At 33.1% G+C, this 20917-nt stretch overlaps 1 protein-coding gene across 3 annotated transcripts in view; it reads left to right on the top strand.

Annotated features, from left to right (window-relative positions):
* LOC145278009 (inositol 1,4,5-trisphosphate-gated calcium channel ITPR3-like) overlaps positions 1-20917 on the top strand; it is a 704464-nt gene that overhangs the window by 409154 nt on the left and 274393 nt on the right. For all 3 annotated transcript variants that reach the window (XM_080130185.1, XM_080130184.1, XM_080130186.1), the window contains 4 exons: positions 11179-11289; positions 16184-16261; positions 18024-18156; positions 19967-20076. In XM_080130185.1, the coding sequence (XP_079986311.1) occupies positions 11179-11289; positions 16184-16261; positions 18024-18156; positions 19967-20076 (432 nt within the window). The remainder of the gene's footprint in view (positions 1-11178; positions 11290-16183; positions 16262-18023; positions 18157-19966; positions 20077-20917) is intronic.

Here is a 20917-nt window from a genome sequence, read left to right as displayed (position 1 = left end):
TTTTTCAAATTTTTTAATTTTTTATTTCCATACTTTGTGGACCAGGCGCGAACGCAGACCCCAGAATTTTAATGAACCACCGTTCTACCAGATCAAACATACCCATTCCTATGTCTCGATACATCTTCTATCATTATATGTAATCAGTTTTTTTTAAATAGTCAACCATATAGGAGCCTATTTGTGACCAGACACACACACACACACATTCAGCTTTATATATATATATATATATATATATATATATATATATATATATATATATATATATTGTGTACGTATTTGAGATCTTTTGATGTATCGGATAATAGTACTTGCGTGAACTACGTCTACAAGTTGAACACAGTAGTTTCTCGATTAGATTGGTTGATCTTGACGTTTGATCAATGATTGATTCTTCCGCTCGGTATTTGTTATGCCCTGTCGTAGACTGGTTCTTTAATTCTTCCGCCAAGACGCGCCGTTGTGATGTTCACCAGAGATTCGTTAGGTTCTACAGAGTGGAATGATAACATGGTTGCCCTAAAGAAAACAACACTACATTTTTATTTTGAAACTTTTATTGTAAAAAATCAATTTAAGTAATTTGATTATGTAATAGAGCTGGCATTTATTCAACGTAGCCGCCTTTAGTCTCAATCACCGTCACGATACGAGTCAACAACTGGGAGCATGCCTTTTCCACAAGTGCCGGCGGGAGCTCGGCGAATACTCGGCGAATTGTGGCGATCAGGCTTGCTTTGGTTTAGTGAGAGGTCATGTTGGTGATGTTCTTGGCGTATTATCAAACGAAATAGTCCAGCGGGTTCAAATCGAGAGTGGATTGGGGGGCAGTGAGAGAAGGGTACAAAGTCGTAGCAGTCCTTCTGGAGCTAAGTCTGAATCCTTTTGGGCGTGGGCCGGCGCCGATTCCTGCTACCACCCCCAGAGTCTGCTAGCGGCCACCTGATTGCGCCAGGGGGATCACCACACTCTACATCACATCCAGGTACACTTAGAATTTGACTTTCGCGCCGAAGAGGCATGATGTGGCCCTCACCTGAAAACACACCAAAGACCAATGGCCAGAAACTTAGTTTTCATCACCTGAGCACGTCGCTGTTATTCCTAGCAATCCAACAATGGTTCTGGCTGATGTGTACCTGGTTCTGGCAGAAGTTCTTTCGTCTGAAAAGAATTAGAGCATGTTTGGCTTCTTAGGATGCTTCATTTTGTTAAGCAACCTGACGGCCTTGATTAGCCTTAGGTTCTTTGTCTTCTCAGTCAAGATCTGACTCGTCTGGCGCCTTTAGGACCTACACTTCAAGTTCTCCTTTACACGTGAATTTACAGTTGTGTATGAGATGTCTAAATCTCTGGCAATCTGTCAAATAGACTGCCGGAGAGTTTCATCAATGATTGCTTTGACCTTTGCTATGAAATCCTTGGTTCGGATCTTCCTGACGGTGTTCTCGACCTTGAACTTTCGCCCACCACCTTCAAAGGGTCGTCCGATGCGTTGAGCTGTGCCCTTAAGCATAGAACTGTCCGGATTTGAATTTTGAGGGTGCTGGCAATGGTCCTGTTGTCATAACTTTAATCAGTAGAGAACATCCTGTACAGCGGCACGTCTGCAATCTTGCTCGTTGAAGATTGTGTCACTTTCAGACATGATAGAAGGCTCCTATCGCTCTTGGGATTTGTACACGATTGAACAACTAGTTGATGGTCTGCAACAAAAAAAGAAAAAGAAAACCGGTTTTCATCAAAGAGAAATGGAATCATGTTTTCTAGATCGACAATTTTTATCGTTAAATCCTGTGCATCAGTTTGCCCGCCATGGGCAGCCTTATCAGATTATTGGAGACTATATTCTCATTCTGCTACAATTTAGGTCTAAAATAAAGTCTCTTTTATCCCACGGTATAGCCTAATGAAACAATCCTGGACTGTTCGCACGAACTATCGCATGAGCTGCATCGAATAAGCTGCGGTCAGTATGGACTTCAAAGCTAACTGACAAATTGAAAAGGCAGTTCTTCATAGCGGTGGTGGAGTCTGTCCTTGTTTAAAGTGCTACAACCTGGACATTCACCAAAGGATTGTAGGAAAGCTAGACGGCACGTCCACCCGTATGCGACGAACGAGTGTTAAATATATCTTGGCAAGATCATCACACAAAGCAGAAACTTTATGGCAACCCACATGGAGAGAGAGAGAGAAGGAGATGGAGAGAGAGAGGAGTTAGATTGGTCCGGGCAAGGAACCCGACCATATATATATATATATATATATATATATATATATATATATATATATATATATATATATATAAAAATACGTAATAAGGCAAAATATTTTCATTTAGGAAAATGTTAGCAAATTTGTATATATGATATATATATATGTATGTATATATGAGATATATATATATATGTATTTATATATGATATATATATGTATATATATATATATATATACATATATATATTGATTATAGTTAGTTAGCTCAACACTTTTTGTAGTTCCACAACCCATAATCAATGTCACAGGTTAAAAAACGGAGAGGTACACTTCTAATAATCTGTAATACTGTGAAATTGCAGCAAAATGTTTATCTTAATACAGTTTATTATCATTTATAATTTGTATTAGTCTATATGATAGAATATTGAACCCTCTCTTTATTTACTGTCCTGATTCGGTTCTATTCCGATTTGAGGAGTTTAGTTTTCTTGTTATATATATATATATATATATATATATATATATATATATATATATATATAAATAATTATGTCGGCCCCTTTAAGAAACTTGTCTCTTATCGTTGAGTACTTTCCGTTGAATTTAGTCGGTTAATTTAGCTCTTATGCATAGATAATCACTCTGACTGACGTAAAAAGAATTTAAAAATAAAATGTTTAATTTTCACGTTATTTCACGCGGTTAACGGTAGCCGAATGGATCCGGGCCTTGCTAATCAAGCCAGAGATGACTCGTGTCGCCGGGCTCGAATATATCGACTGGTGTTAATCGTGACACTGAAGATTCCCAAAAGGATGAAACACTAGTATCTGTAGGTATTTAATTATTATAGTAAATAATTATATATATATATATATATATATATGTGTGTGTGTGTGTGTGTGTGTGTGTGTGTGTGTGTGTGTGTGAGAGAGAGAGAGAGAGAGAGACAGACAGACAGACATGGTAAAAACACACGCTTACACAAGTACTATTCATAGATGTACAAAGTTAGCTCAACGGAAAACAGAGGCATGCTGATATCGCCAGATATGTTCGCAGGCAATTGTTCGAACATAAGAATTTTAGCTTTTATCTTATCTTACTAGTGCGAGGATGTCTTATTACGAAGTAATTCTGTGTAATATAATGCAGCGTTAATGCCAATGCCAATGTTATTATCGTAAAATATGACTATTTGGATTTTATCTTTTGCCAAATTTCTAATGTTTTATTTTCGTGAAGCATTTGGATTGGAGACCCACTTTCTTGAGAAAGGTTTTTCTCTTGCTTTGGATCAGATACGTATCTATTTAACACATATTTGGGACAATGTGGATGCCAGAGCAAACTGGTGATACACGGTGCCGTATTTCGTTCGTATGGGATCCATAGCAAAACTTTCACTATCGATGTTGGCAAACTTCACGTAGTCTCCTATATGAATACCTGGTTCTAAAAAAAACGAATTAAAGTAAGATAGAATAACACTCCTTTCCTGGAATTACTCCACTTACTATTTCCTTATAATGTTGAATTTTTAGAAAGGGGCCATCAAGTACTATTTTGGGAGTCCTGGGCATAACCCGACCAAAGACAATTTTATCCAATCTCTCTGAAGTGGTTGGAAATCGTTGTATACGTTACATCTAATCCAGAAGCAATTTCTTGAACAGTTGTGCGTGGATTGGATTCGACTAAGGTTTTTAATTGGTCTTTGTCAACATCCGATTGCCGACCACTACGCGCATCATCTTCCAAGACAATCGTCGCTGCCACTAAATTTCTTAAACCACCATTGTGCTGTGCGTTCAGTAATGGATCCTGGGCGCATCGCTGATATCGCGAGCTGTTTCAGCAGCTTTTCGGCCTAGCTTGAATTGAACTAAGAAAATTGTGAGCATTTGCTTTTTTTTACATTTAGTATTCAACGTTTTGAAAAGAAGACATAGTTGTTTTAAAACGATTGTAATTTCAACGATTAGACGATTAGATGGAGCGAAACCGCTCTTTTAAATAAATAAATAAATATATATATATATATATATATATATATATATATATATATATATATATATATATATATATATATAAAGTAAAGGTATTACAACAAAACTTATTTGAAAATACATCAATTGAAATCAAAATTAAAAATTCCGTTGGGACTTTCACCTAATATTTATAGGAAAAAAAATTCAATTTAGTCCCAAACGAATAAATCTTGTTATAATCAAATTTATGTGTGCATTTATATAAGAAAATCGAACTTTTTTTTAAATATAAGAGGACACAATAATCTTAAACCGGAAAGCACTATATACTCTCGATGTTATACCCCAGTCTTTTTTTATTTGTTCTTTTTCATACTTTTTTCTCTTCGTTTCTAGTTTGTTTCCTGTTAACTGGGGTATACATCTGGTTTGGTGTAGTTCTAGGAGGTCCACCCTCTTAGATTTTTACTTCTCCATTTTTAAAGTGGTTAGTCTTTTGCTAATTGCCTGAGTCGCTCCTATCAAGAAATGCTAACAGGGTAGGCCAGGCATTGTTTGTAAATCAGAGTGTTCTCCCTCTAGGGAACTGGCTTTTTAAATCACACTTTTCGACCCTTGTGTCACATCATCTCGCCATGAGGAGGAGTGATAAGTAACTTCTTAAATAAGTAATAATCTTCTTCTATCTAACTCCTGTCTTAATGTCACTTATTTATATCTATATTTTATTTATATCTATATTTGATGCTCTACGCCGATACCCATATTCCCACGATTGACTTAGTGTTATTAGATTAAAGGATATGAAAAATAGTTATTGCTTATTTTGGCCATCCATAATTATAAAAAAAATGATATTTCATACATAAATGAGTGCAAGATGCTTGGCTGAACAAATAAAGTCATATTTTGATGAATAAATGTTTGTAGGCGGAAATGATTCTAACAACGAGAACTACTTTTTTGGCCATCCATAATTATAAAAAAAAAATGATATTTCATACATAAATGAGTGCAAGATGTTTGGCTGAACAAATAAAGTCATATTTTGATGAATAAATGTTTGTAGGCGGAAATGATTCTAACAACGAGAACTACTTTGTTGTTTGGCAGATGTGCATACCACCCCCGCTCACCCTACATTTAATCCGCCATCTGTAACATTTTTATTTATGGTGTTGTCTTTATTAGTTACTTAACATAATGGGGAATGATCGCTTTTTTTTGTAAAAGGGAGTCACCGTATATCCTGAAGGCCACTCGATGGTTAAAAGTTTACAAGCGTGAGTTGGTCAGTGAAATAGCTTCGTAATGATCGGTTGTGGTGGAAATCAGGTAAAAGTTGATTATTTAATAGAACAGCTCAACAAGAACTTGTTTACATTGGACTTGAAAGTGTCCATGCTCTAGTCAGCTGGAAGCAGCATTGTTGTATTGTGTTCAACTCTCGGGCTATTTTAGAAAAGAAGTCTTGTTTAGTTTTTGGCTTAGATATAGAGAAAAGGGGAAGACGTTGACAATGGTTATGGTTAGACAAGTGTTTGCTGAGAATGTTTTGCATGATTGGACCATAAATTGAAGCTCAGTTTCGCACCTGTCAAGAAAATAACGATCAAGCAGGGATAGACCCGCAACGTTTTTTTTTGTTTGTTTTTTTTCTATAAGAAAAGGTTGTAAGGAGGAGAAAAGAACACCGCCCACTAGATTTCGGGATCGGTTTTGAATCTTTTCAAGGTAGGAAAGGGTACTCCGATCAGCTCTTCCGTTGATGCGGCAACAGGATGTATCTTATAAAGTATTTGGTTCTTATTTTGATAGAAGATTGCGTCGAGAGTGAGATACTTTCTGGAGCAGTAGAATGATCCAATTTCCGAGCGACCTCGCAATGGATTTGATGTAAGCCTTCCATTTCAGTTCAGGAGTAAAAGTTAGTCTCAGAAGCGTCCTTAAGACGAGAGACATTCATTTCAATTGGAGATAGGTGCGGATCGGGGCGTTGGTAGTGAAAAGTTTTGTTTTAGATGCATTAAAAGAAACCAGCTATCTTTTACTACACTGTAACTCACGCTGAAAGTCGAAAAAAAAAGAAAATCAGAAAGATCTTAGCGATTGCCTGCGTCTATCCATCTCAGTAACCCTTAATCTCAAGTGATTCTTATCATGATAAATGACGACTTATTAATAAATAAATAAAAATGTAGCTCTGCTACATTTTAGCTTTCTTTGCTTTTCATATTTTGGAAGAGACCGATTTAGGCCAAGGGGAAGCAATCATGAAACTTATGGAACTTTTGCGAACGTTTTCGAAAAACCAAAACAAATACACAATATAAAGTACGAACTATGACATGGGCTTCATTTGTTGAATTAAATGAAATTTTTAATAAACATTTCATTTTTTTTTTTAAACAAACAGTTTTCGTAAATATGTAAATATATGTAAAATATATGTTTAATGTATAAATATATAAATATATCATAAACTAGCTAGCTGCCCGGCGTCGTCCGATTGTACAATACGCTTAAACATAATATTTTAATTTATGTAGATTGCGTATGCAATTGTTTATTATATATTTCGAAGAATAATTTACCGAGTGGATTAATTCGCAAAAAATAATGAAAAAATAATAATGATAATTTCGTTTATCACATTTCATCTGTGTTTGTTTACAATATCACGTCAGCTGATATTTGGGTTTGACGATGAATGCCCTGGAAAAGTAACTTTTGGTTAATGTTTAGTTTTAAAATATACACAAGAAAAAAGATTTGTAGCGATTTTAAATGGTTCGTCTTCTTTTATCATAAATTGAACTTATTAATAAGAAAAAATAAATATAAAACAGTGAGGTACACCCGGGATTGAACAAGGGGATCATTCAATCCGTAGTCGAATGCTCTATCACTAAGGTATACCTCCAGATGTCAATACTTCTGTTTTTAAAGAAAAAGTGATTTGCTAAGATTTTATTATCTCCCTTGCCGGTGAAACGTATAAAAATTCCCTTGTAGAAATTCTTCCTTTTTATGTATGAGAAAAAAAAAACTATTTTTAAGATCGGATTTTTTCGATTTTCAATAACTATCGCATGAATTTCTGTACAAAACATATTTAAGAACACTGCCAGATATATCAATTAATTTTGTGTGAAATTTTCAAAAGAGAATCTCAGCTGTTTCTGGAAATATAAGAAAATAGCCCCCCCACACACACACACACGCACGCACAAAGTGACTTTTATACAATAGAAGAGATATATATTTAATGTTTTAATATATAAATACATGTAACAAATATATTAAATGTTTAAATATATAAGTATATGTAAAATACGTGTTTAATGTTTAAATATATATATACATGTAAAATATATGCTTAATGTTTAAATATATAAATATATGTAAAATATATGCTTAATGTTTAAAAATTGTAATATATATATAAATATATGTTAATGTTAAAATATATAAATATATGTAAAATATATATTAAATATTTAAATATATACATATATATAAATATATGTTAAAGGTTTAATATATACATGTATGTATAATATGGTAATTTTAAATATATAAACATCTGTAAAAATATATTTAATGTATAAATATACAAATATATGTAAAATATATATTTAATATTTGAATATATAAATATATATAAAATATATAGTTAATGTTGAAATATAAAAATATATGTAAAAAATATTTTAATATATAAATGTATAACTATATGTAAAATATATATTTAATATTTAAATATATGAATATATATATATAAAATATATGTTTAATATTTTTATATATAAATACATATATATATTTAATGGTTACTTATATAAATATATGTAATATGTATTTAATGGTTACTTATATAAATATATGAAATATATATTTAATGTTTACCTATATAAATGATGTAAAATATATGTCTAATGTTTAAATATGTAAATATATGTACAAAAATTATTCAAACGTTTAAATTTATATATATATAAATGTATATATGGAATGTGTTTAATATTTAAATATATAATATATGTAAAATATATATTTAATGTTTCAATATATTAATATGTGTAAAATATATTTAATTTTTAGATATATAACTATATATCAAGTATGTTTAATATTTAAATATATAAATATATGTAAAATATATATTTAATGTTTAAATATATTAATATGTGTAAAATATATATTTAATTTTTAAATATGTAAATATATGTATAATATATTTAATATTTTAATATATAAATATATGTAAAATATATTTAATATTTAAATATATAAATACATGTAAAATATATTTAATATTTAAATATATAATTATATGTAAATATATTTTCTATATTTTAATATAAAATATATGTCTAATGTTTTGATATATAATTATATGCAAAATATATATTTAATTTTTAAATGTATAAATATCTGTAAAATATGTATTTAATATTAAAATATATATGTATATGTAAAATATATGTTTAATATTTATATATATATATATATATATATATATATATATATATATATATATATATATATATGTAAAATATGTGTTCATTGTCTAAATGGGGCAGATGTTTGTCATGATAATCTAATGCAAGTTTACCCTTTTAGGCATATTGATTTCCATTTTGTTATTTGGTAATGGGTGAATGAATTGGGGGACAAAGACAAACCAGAGAAAGTAGGAGAAAGAGAAGAATAAAGAAAAGGGAGGAAAGAAAAGAAGAAAAGGGGACATAAGAAAGGAATATTTTTAAAACTTAATAGAAAAGGGTTAAACATTTCCTCTGTTCTCCTATTAACAGAACACGAAATAAAAATGTGTAAAAATTTGTGAATTTATCTGCGTTAGGTTAACCTGGTGATACAAACTTCAAACGAATACTTTTTAAAATGTCACAATCCGAAAAATTTCCGTTTAATCTATGAGGTTCCGAGGTTTTTATAAAAAATAAATTTAATAAAAAAAGAAAACGTTACGTCCGCCAATTCTGTATTATGTTTATTCAAATTTTTAATCCTGTTGACTGATTATTATGTTTGTTTTTGTTGAAACTGAAAACACCAAATATTTGCGATTGGATTTTTTTCTTTGCACTTATAAACCTTCCGTCAATTGATAACATTATCAAAATTATTCACACTGGTTCTGTTGCGTTGGATTTATCAATTGACTTGCACTAAAATCGGATGGTTTACGCTAAATCGGCTGATTTACACTAAATTGGCTGGTTTATGCTAAATCGGCTGGCTTACATTAAATCAGTTGATTTACAGTAAATCGGCTGATTTGTGCTAAATTGGCTGATTTACGCTAAATTGACTATTTTACGCTAAATCGGATGATTTACACTAAAATCAGATGATTTTTGCAAAAATCTACGAATGTGTTACACTGGCTAATTTACACTAAAATCGGCTGATTTACCCTTATTTATTCTAAAATCGACGGATTTATGCCAAACCGGCTGATTTACATTAAAAATCGACGGATTTATGCCAAGCCGGCTGATTTACATTAAAAATCGACGGATTTAAAATAATCCACGGATTTGTGCTAAACTGGCTGATGTACATTAAAATCGCTGGATTTACACTAAATTGACTGATTTATACGAAAATCCAAGGATTTATGGTAAGCTGGCTGATTTACGCTGAAATCGCTTAATTAAAATCATTAATATAAGCTGGTTTCCACTAAAATCGACGGAGTTATATTACTAGCGGATTATTTGCACTAAAGTCGATATTCACACTAAAATGAGCTGATTTACGCTAAATAGGTCGATTTACGTACAAATCAGCTGGTTTATACTAAAATCGTTTGATTCACGTAAAAATCCATCGATTTGTATAAAAAAGATGATATTTGAACTAAAATCGTGTGGTTTACCTTAAAATTAACTGATTTCAAAAGTGCACCACTTTTTTTATCATGTCAAGTGTTTTTTTTTATTATTTTATTTTATTATTGTTTATCAAAAATATTCGGTTGAAAAAAGTCAATTAAGTTATGATATTACTAAACTAAATTGATAAAACATTCACAGTAAAACTAATATTTAAATTAAATTCATCTGTTTTTTTTTGTGTGTATGTGTTTGCGGTTAAATTTTTTAAATTCGGATATTTAAACCAGGCATGTCAAACATGAGAACCGCGGGCAGCATGCGTCCCATTGAAAACTTATTTGTGTTTCGCACAGACAACAATTTTGAAAAAGTAGGTAGGAAACTATTAAATACTATGAGTATAGTAAAAGGTAAAGAAAAAATTTATCTTTCTTCGCTTTAGGAAAAAAAATTTTTATATTGAATTCATTTACCGGAAGTTTATAACTCACAAACACAACGCTTTTTTTTTTTTTGGAGTTATCACTATCTTCATTATTAAAGTAGTTACAGGCAGTTACACTATGAAATGCAACGATTTTCAGACAACTAAGTTGACTAGTCATCACTTGTCATCTCTACTATACTTCTGCTATCTAATAAAAGTCACTTTGTGTGTGTGAGTTCTTTCCTTATAGTTCCGAAATGGCTGAGCCTATCTTTTGGAAATTTCACACAAATCTAATTTATATGTCCGGCAGTGTTCTTAGAAATGTTTTTTACAGAAGTTCATCCGATAAGCTAATAGTTCAAATAATATAAATAACCAATCCTCGTTTCAAAAATCAGAAACGTTAAAAGAAAAATAGTCTGCAACTTTGATTAAATGACTTCAATTAAAGTTGCCGGAGTTTATGACGATATAAATCGACTCCTATGGCGCTTGCGTTTGACATGTCTGATTTAGATTTTGAAAATACAGTTTTTTTCCTTTGTTTCTGAAACACTTGTTTCTGGAATAAAGAATATCTTCAACTTATTTATTCCTTTTAAAAGTATTTGTTTTGTTTTGTTTTGTTTTGTTTTTCTAATACCTGCTGTAAATATTGTTTCAGGATAGCATTTACCTTTTGGACAGAGGACAAAATATCAACAAAAGACCAAACATTGTTTACATCTCAACCGACGGAGGAAACGATTGGATTGCTTTGCATTCTTTTGTTGATGTAAGATGTTTTTCTGATCTTTTTTTTTCTGCTTTTCTTTGTTTGAAAAGGGGGCAACTTGATGACAGATTTTGACAATAAATAAAATTCCTGGAAATCCTTCTTTTTTTTTTTTACATTAGTGTTCTCTCTGGCCAAATGCAATTTTTTTCTCTTTATCCCAAGTATATTAATATCAAAACGCCTTATACTTATTTAATTCTATGATATGATACAACATGATAATTTGAAAAACCTTATATAGAGCAATCTGCAAATACCGAAAACAGCCTTTTATATTCTTAATCCGCATATTTATTTTATAAACAGTTTAGAATTAATGGATATTCTGTGATATATATTTGTCGTTTGTATTGCCATATTTCATATTTATATACAACTACCAGGATCTGTTTCTCGGCGTTGCCCGAGGAGATGTAAAAGAATGTTAAGTAAAAAAAAAACATTATAAAAAATTATTTTTGAACTTGTGGTTTCTTAGGTATGTATTAATCGGAGCATGCAATTTTCAAACATAAATTACAGTTATAAACAGAATTGTTTTGTTCAACACTTTTTTTTTTTTTTTTTTTACATTTTCACCCCAAACAAGGCAAATTGCCACTTTGGTGTAGGGGGCTACTATCAGGGGCAACAACTACTGGGGTACTATGTAGGGATTTGGGCAGCAAGGTGTCGGTTCACGTTACACTTGAACTTCTGCACGTCAGTACTGTTGGGGAAGCAGGGACCTGGAATGGAATTCCAGAGTCTTGCGGTTCTGGGGAAGAAACTATTGGAGTAAAAAGATCTTTTACATCTAGGGATCTCTACAGTGTGAGGGTGGGATTTAGCAGCCTGTCGGGTTTGTCGAGGGTGCTCACATCGTGGGGGCACAAGTGATTGCAGTTCGTCAGAGCATTCACCACTAAAATACTTGTAGAAAAGGCAGAGGGATGCAACATTTCGTCGATGGGACAGAGGCTGAAGCTTAGATGCCAGTTCAGGGCCTATCAGGTTTGCGACTCTCTTTTGAACCTTGTCAAGGAGCGAGAGACTAGTAGCAGATGCACCAGCCCAGATGTGGCAGCAATACTCCATACATAGGCGAATGGTGGTCTTATAGAGGTACAGGATACTTTCGGGTGTTAGTAGTTTTCTAGCACGGTAGAGAGAGCCCACCTTGAAAACAAATGGAAATATGTATTTCAGAAAAAAAGCGCTCTTTAAACTGCCTTACAATTATAATTAATGAAAAGTGGTTAGATAAATATAAATATGATGATAATTTGATGTTATGATTGAAAATTTTGCTTTTGAAGAATGGCATAGTGGATTTGGAATGTATATAAATATGAAGTGAGATAAGTTAAATGATTTTATGTAAGCTAACGTGTTCATAAAATGTAGGATTTACTTTGTTATTTGTGTAAAGTTCTTGGATACACAAGTGCTGATATATGTAGACATTGTGGGAGGCCTACCCATGAAGATCCTACATAAGACTGCCCATGGCTAAAGTGAAGCTAAGTTGAGACCAACCACTGCCAAAGATTCTGTAATATACATTGGTACCTTGCATTGTCAAATTTCCATATTTACGTACAATATTTTGGTTGATAGTAAAATGTTGCTGATAACAGATACTACACTTTGATTTTTGTCAAAAGGCGAAGAACCCATTGAAATAAAGCCGAGCATGCACGAGTGAAAAAATTACTTTCACCATCACTAATGTTTGTGCAAGATTTTTTTTTTTAAATTAAAAGAATGGATATTGAGAAAAGTATGAACAAACGAATGGACGAAAGCTTTGGGGGCAATTTTACCCTATAATGGCCCCTGGGGGGGGGGCAACCAGAATTATCCCAGAAAATTCGCTCTGCAAAAATTTACTTTCACCATGACTAATATTTGTGCAATATTTCAAAAAGATTTAAGGCATGGTTATTGAGAAAATAGTGAACAAATGAACGGATGAACGATTTGATGGCAATTGTACAATTGTAAATGCCCCCCCCCTAACGTGGCAACCAGAATTATCCCGGAAAATCCGTTCCGGCGAAAATTTACTTTCGCTAATGCTATGTAAAATTTTTTAAAAAAAGGTCCAATGCGTGGTTATTGAGACAATTTCGATTAAACGAACGGATGAACGGCGAACTGGGGTGAATTATTAGGTTCAATTCCTTTTTTGTCAGAGGGAAAATAATGTTTTTATGACTTGATATTTTTTAATGAATGAAACTGATTTTATCTATTATTGTATTATCTATTCATGGGAGGACAGTGTAGTATCAGTTCTGTTGTCCTATGGCTGTTCTCCCATGAATTATGTCATCTTTTAAGTACATTATCAAATATGTTGCATTCAACTTTGTAAAGGAGATTAATGTAGTATCTGTTCTGTTGGCATGAAACAATCTTCCCAAGGATTATCTTCTCCTTTTTACCACCTTTTTGATTGTGGGGGGGTAGTGTTCGTTTGTCATAATATCATCTTGTTAGTCATTACCTAAGGATCAGTGTTGTATATATTTGTATGCCATGATATCATTTCCAAGTTAGCAAAAGTATTTAATCGCGTCGGCAATATATTTGCTGGTATAATAATAGGGGCGTTCCAAAGGTAATTCTGTTACATGATAAGGGCTGTCCCCTTTTCATGTAAGTAAAAATAAAAAGAGAATAGTTAAATGAAAATTATATCATATAAAACCGGGATCGAATCCTGTAGATAAGTTTTAATGAACAATAGGGTTAAAATGGAGTGTCTACTTAAATTGCTTATTCTTTTAAAATATTTAATAAATACAAATTTGGGGAAAAACTATTCACAATTCTTAGAAAGAATGCACAATAAAAATATCGGTTGCAGAATTAACAAATAGGTTGAATTCCTTTGTAAAAAAAAAGAGAATAGAAAATGCTATTTGTAAGTGAGTTACGTAAAATTAGGTTGGAGAAGGCATGCCATGCCATGTGTCAGAGAGGCACGTGTGGTTACGTTGCTGTGACGTCATGGCGGGAATGATTTCTCAATATAGGAAAGAGTTCGGAATTAATTAGGATCGAATCGGATCAGATCAGTCAGAGCGCAGAGAAGCAGAGAGGATCGGATCGATTCTGGATTAGAGTCAGGCACCCTCTTGGAAGCGAGAGGTGTAGAGGTAACCATGTAAACAGCTTTGAATCCCTGAAGTGAAGCAATCATTTCCGACCGGTCGAAGAATAAACGTATCATCGTGTGTTTTTATAACTGCCGTCTTCCTGTGTTCATCATTCCACCGAGAAAAGGTAATGTGTTTATATTATATATATAAATGTCTTAAACATGTACCTACTGTCACTCTGTCTCCTCTCTAAATGAACATTTAAAATATGTGTGTTGTTAACTACAAGGAACATTTAATAATATATGTACAGGCCGCCACGTAAATAATACGTACCCCCTCAAAAACAGTTAAGATAACATAACAATGCCTCCTATTTTTTATTCGCCCGAATGGGTCAGATGCGATTGCAAATTGCACTGTTATGATGACTGAACCTATGTATTCATGACCTGAAAGTGTCATCTAACTGTTGCAGATATTGACTGTGTGAGACTCTAAGAAAGAAGGAATGCATCATTGAATTCTTGGGGAAAAGTGCATTGAGAATGGTGGTAACTATGTAGAAAATAAATTCCGGGGCATAAAAGATCGCTTGTTTTAATGATACTATTCCTGTTTTCGTAGCTCTTCAACTCTTTTAGTTTAAAAAATAAAAGTCTTTACTTCTGGAACGACCTTCGTATGACAAAGCCCGCTTCCGACGCCCATGCACAACCATCGTTCATCGCTGGCAAAAGTGCATTAAGAATGGTGGTGACTATGTAGAACAATAAATTATGGATCACAAAAGGTCGCTCGCTTCAATGGAACCACTCCTGTCTTTGCAGCTCTTTAACATTTTAAGTTAAAAAAAAACAGGATGCTTGCTTTTGGAATGACCCTCGTATAACATGCAGATAACAAATAAAAACTTCAGGAAATGTTTCTATTTACTTGCCTCTCCACGAGGGCAGAGACAGACATAAGGTCGGTTTTTAATGTGGGTAAAATCAAGCCCCCCCCCCCAAAAAAAAAAATGGCACTCTAGATAAGAACAAAAATTTAAATTTTGTCAGTCATGAAGGATTTCTCCTCCACTGACTGAGGACATAAAAATTGAAGTGTAGCATCAGAACAGATACTACACTATGGTCTTGGCCAGAAGGCTAAACCCAACGAAATGTTGGCCAATTAGTTATTTTTGTAAACCTACACTATAACAGCGAACTTCGAAAAAAGATAAAAGTCAGTTTAAAATAAAAACAATGGTATCTACTGATTTTTGTGTCAATTTCAACTAAAAGCAATAATATCTATTTAATTGGCATATTAGAAGTACTTAAATATTACCGAATTATTTTTTTTTAAAGCACGAGGTGTTGATCTTTATCGTAAAAAATATCTGCCATATTTCTTTAGGATCAAGTTACATATTAACAAGAGAAGTAACTCAATTATGCTAAAAACAAGACAAAATGCATAATTTATTTTTAAAAAATTGGCAGTAGTTACACACAAATTAACAACCTCGTAACTTTCCTGTGTTTTTTTATCAAACGTTTTATTTTTGCTATTTTTTGTCAAAAATTGTTTTCTTTAATAATTTCTTCTACTGTATCGTTTTTCGTAATTTTTAAATATATTCATTACTGACGATTAAGTAGTTTGGTTTGCCTTGAAATAAAATATTTAAAATTTCGAATTTCGTTATTATAGTGTAGTTGCACCTATTTTTTATGTTGTCGTCATTTTTCTTAACATTGACATTTACTACTGATTGTTTTTGTACTTCTTTATTGTATTTTTCTCTTCATTTTTAGCCGGAAAGTGCAATTTATTCCGAGGAAAAATACATGTTCTTGATGCATCAGTTGGATCTGTTTAAAGCCCTGAGCTACGTAAGTGTTGCCATCCTGCCTTTTATCACTCTGGATTGCTTTCAAAATGGCTATAAATACATTTTACCTTTAACTAGCTGTACTTAGCCAGTGTTAATCGCAAGTATGGTTATTTTTATATTTGTTTGGCATTATTGGTGCTTCTTCGGAATAATAACAAAAATCGAAAATTGAAAAATTGAATTTCAACTAAAATCGATGTTATCTATTTAAATTAGTAACATATTACTACATTATTATATAAAATATTTACATTGACTACTGTGCACTCATTAACCATTATTCTCAAGTAGCCTCAGGACCTTGATAAGTAGTGACTCCTTTGTAAAACAAAAAGAAAATCTTTCAGGATCCAGCGATCCGCCATTATTATTTTGAAATGTAACTTAGACAAGGGAAGTAACTCATAGTTTGTCATCTGTTTATCTTTTTTTTAAATAAAACTTGTAATGACATTTTCATTTATAATTAAATTTCTACTTCATCATTTTTTGTAATTTTTGGAAAGTTTACTAATTTTGACATAACGATACAGTAGATGATTTTATTTTAAATTCAATTTTTTTATTTTCGTTATTAATCCAAACAAGCCCTACATTTATAAAATTTAAGGTAAACAACATTATACAAGAAGTAGAATACTTTCCATCTGTATGATTTTATAATGCTTTTTATCGTGTCATTTGGTTCATTTTTGTCTTAATCTGCTGAGTCTTAGTTTAGGCCAGCATTTTATGCTTTGAATTCACATTATACACATTCCTGTCATTAATTAATCTATTGTACAGTAAGTAGCATCATAATACCGGAAGTAGAATATTATACGGGAAGGAGAATACCTTCGATCCGTATCATTTCATAGTGTTCTCTATTTTTTCAATTAGTGCATTCTGGTTATAACCTGCTATCATTTAATCAGTCTAGGCTTGAATTTCATACTTTAAATCCGAATGAACTATTCGTATCTCTGTTATTAATAAATGTATGGTAGTTAAATACCGGAAGTAGAATAGTATTATACCGGATGAAGAATATATTCAATCTTTTTTATTTAATACCGTTTTCTTTTTTCCTTTTTCAATCAATTTATATTTGTTTTAATTTGGTTATTCTATAAGTTTTATATTTTTAAATCCAGGTTTGTTGTTCGTATTTGGGTTATTATCACGTCAACTGTTTTACTGATAACAAAATATTATACTAGATGTAGAAGAGTATTATAACGGAAGTAGAATACCTTCCATATTTATTCTTTAATAATGTTTTCTGTTTTCTAAAATAATTTATTGTTATTTGAATCTGATAATTGTTTTAAATCCAAATCTTAATCACATTAAATCAACTTTGTTGTGCCACCAGTCCGCGTGGAAGGAGGTGGCATTAAAAAGATACTTTATTCATGTTACGTCTATTGTAACATAGTTTCTGTGCCGCTTTCATACGGTCTGCGTGTGCCTCTCTCCTGCTTTCTCATTTTGTCTATCTATCTATCTATCTATCTATCTATTTCTATCTATCTATCCGTGTGTGCTTGTGTGTGTTCATCATTCAAATGGAATAAAGAAAAATATCAATAAAAAGATTTGAATAGTCCTTTAATAAATAAAAGGAAGTAGCATCGTGAATAGTAATACTGTTTAGTTAGTAGAAGTACAGAAAGGGAGGGGGAATATAGAAACATAAGTGCATTTTTAATTGCTATTCTGCATTGTCGCATTTTATACTTAATTAGTGTGATGTAACTTTTGTTTCTATTTAAAAGGGTCGAAATGATTTTGCCATTCATGTGATCACACGAGAGTACGGATATCTTTCTTGGGAAGATTGCTTCCTGTGTCTCCAATCCGAGTTACTGCCGCATTCGATTCGAGCCAAATTCTGCGAATTGGTCATCAGTAAGTATTTTTTTTTCATGATTCCTTTAACAAATGCAGAGTGAAAAGACGACATGATTCCATTTCTGTTTGATGAAAACCGGTTTTCTTTGTTTTCTTTTTTTTTTTGTTGTTGTTTGTTTTTGTTTTTTGTTTTTTGTTTGCTTTTTGTCTTTTTCTTTTTTTTTTTTTTTTTTTTTTGCAGACCATCTACTAGTTGGCTTGATGTGTACAAGTCCTAAGAGCGATATGAGCCTTCTATCATGTCTGAAAGTGACAAAATGTTCAACGAGCGAGATCAGAGATGCGCCTCTGTACAACTCAAGCTCTCTACCGATTAAAGTTATGGCAACAGCACCATTGCCAGCACCCTCAAAATCCAAATCCGGACGGTTCAGCGCTTGAGGACACAGTTCAACGAAGTTTCCGATCACGGTTATGGTCTTTGGTGTAGTTTCAAGTGAGAGCCACATCATGCCACCTCACATCTTCGAAGTCGCCTTGAAAGTCAGCACCAAAGAGTACCTGAATGTGCTGAAGAGTATGATCGCAGACCTTGGGTATGGCAGCAGGACTCGACGCGGGCCCACAAGTCCAAAGAGACCCACGCTTTGCTTCAGAAGAAGTGCTGCGACTTTGCACCCTTCTCTCGCCGGTCCCCCTCCTTCCCCGACATGTACCCGCTGGATTACTTCGTTTGGTGAGAACATCACCAACATGACCTCCGACAACATCAAAGTCAGTTTGATCGCCGTCACCCGCCGAGTATTCGCAGAGTTCACACCGGCGCTTATGGAAAAGACATGCTCCCAGTTTCGGGCCCGTATCGAGGCGGTGATTGAGGCTGAAGGATGCTAGATTGAATAGATATCAACTCTACTACATAATCCAGTTAACTTGATTGATTTTCTCAATAAAAGTTTCAAAATAAAGCTGTAGTTTTGTTTAAGGCGACAATTTTATCGTTTCACTCTGTATATTTTTAAACAACAGTAAAAATGTTATGTTATATCTGTATATTTTTCAGAAATGTCTTTCACTAGCAGGATAACCCGACGTTGCTCGGAGCAAAAGTGTAACTTATTTCTATCAAAACATCTCTCTCTCTCTCTCTCTCTCTCTCTCTCTCTCTCTCTCTCTCTCTCTCTCTCTCTCCGTCCTCCATCTTCTCTCTTTCCTTTTCCCTTTCCTTAATCCGCTCTTTCTACTCCTATACATATACATCATCATCATTTTGCGACTACGTGATATATGATGGAGTGCGGTGAACTCCATCATATATCATGTGTGCGCACGACACCACTACAAACATTGGAACGCAGAAGGACTGACCAAACTTTCCACCTAGATACAGCTCCCTGGTGGTCCTAAATGGTCACCTATCTTGTACTGGCCAGGCTCAGCGTTGCTTAAGTTCGGTGATATGACAGTATGTCTACTACTACTACTATTATTATTACTACTACGGTGACAGCGGCGGCGGAGACTACTACTACTACTACTACTACTACTACTACTTGAGAGTATATAAGCTCTAAATGATTATTCATCAATTTCCTATCATTAAGATATTGCACCAACTATCACCAGAGACAGAAGTGGTTATAAATCCAGTAAACTTACACTACGGTTACACAGCGATTTCTTTTTGTATGGGGGCTGACCGAATTTAGTAATGTTGAGTTTTAACGGAAACATGCGGTCAATTAAGCGCCATTCTAAGATTGTTCTGTTTTTAGTAAAGAAGAAAAAAAAAACGTACAATCTAAAAGCATTTTGACATATCTTGATGTGCGTTATCTTTGTTTTTACGTTTTGTTTCTCTTTTCAGGTTTATTTATCGATGTTAGCAACAATAGCTCAGTTCTTGACCACCCAAACATCTGCTTTGTATACGAATATGTCGGATCAAAAGATTCGGACAGAGAGCAAACCCAATACGTAAGTAATCATATTTGATTCTTAGGCTTCAACATTTAAGCATACGAATCTAAGTAAAAGTGCTGAAGTTGTTTTATGTCAGAAGTTAATTGATACGGGATTAACCCCCCCCCTACCGTAGCTCCCAACAAAAAAAGAAACAGAAATTCTCAATAAAAATCATAATCTTTTCTGCAATCAAAGCATATATAGTACAAATTAGTCTGCCTATATGTTATGGGGTAAAAGTATATCACGATCGTTTGCTGTAGAGAGTTATAAGGTTTATCCATGTCGTTGGGACGTCTCTAGAACGGTTGTTACGTCCGGAGTATGGCAACTAGTTCTCCGGATATTAAACACCATGACATAATAAGCACATTCCCTTTAGATCCAAATACGTCTTATGGTGCGTCTCTTTCCTGTGTCTCCTGTCGGCATCATTACTGGCAGGGGTTTTTATCGTCATTGGTGGCAGGGACCGCTGGGATGGAATTGTACGTTGTATACAATCATCATATCGTATGAATTCGAAAATTCTATTTTTGAAATTTGGTTTTCATGACATTTTTCTAGTCAAAATTATTTCTACAAAGACATCAGGAATTACGAGAGGGTCCACGTAAAAGTTACCAACTTTCAAAGTTGTGGCGAGATTAGCTGCCTTACCTACAAATGAACTAATCTATACACAATCAATACTGGAAGACAAGGCTTAAGGCGAGGGTCTATATCCGGTGAAACAACTGTGGTTGTTCGTTTGCTAGATGAACAACTCACACTTTTGTATGTTCTTCCTAATACATTTTGCTACTCTATTCACTGTCCTGATTTCCCTGTAACTCTTTAAACAGGGTTATAT

This window comes from Euprymna scolopes, chromosome 6, assembly GCF_053919585.1.
Source record: "Euprymna scolopes isolate OS-2025 chromosome 6, ASM5391958v1, whole genome shotgun sequence".
Lineage (NCBI taxonomy): Eukaryota > Metazoa > Mollusca > Cephalopoda > Sepiida > Sepiolidae > Euprymna > Euprymna scolopes.
The sequence above is the reverse complement of the archived record's forward strand: the minus strand, read 5'-3'. Positions and strand labels throughout refer to the sequence as shown.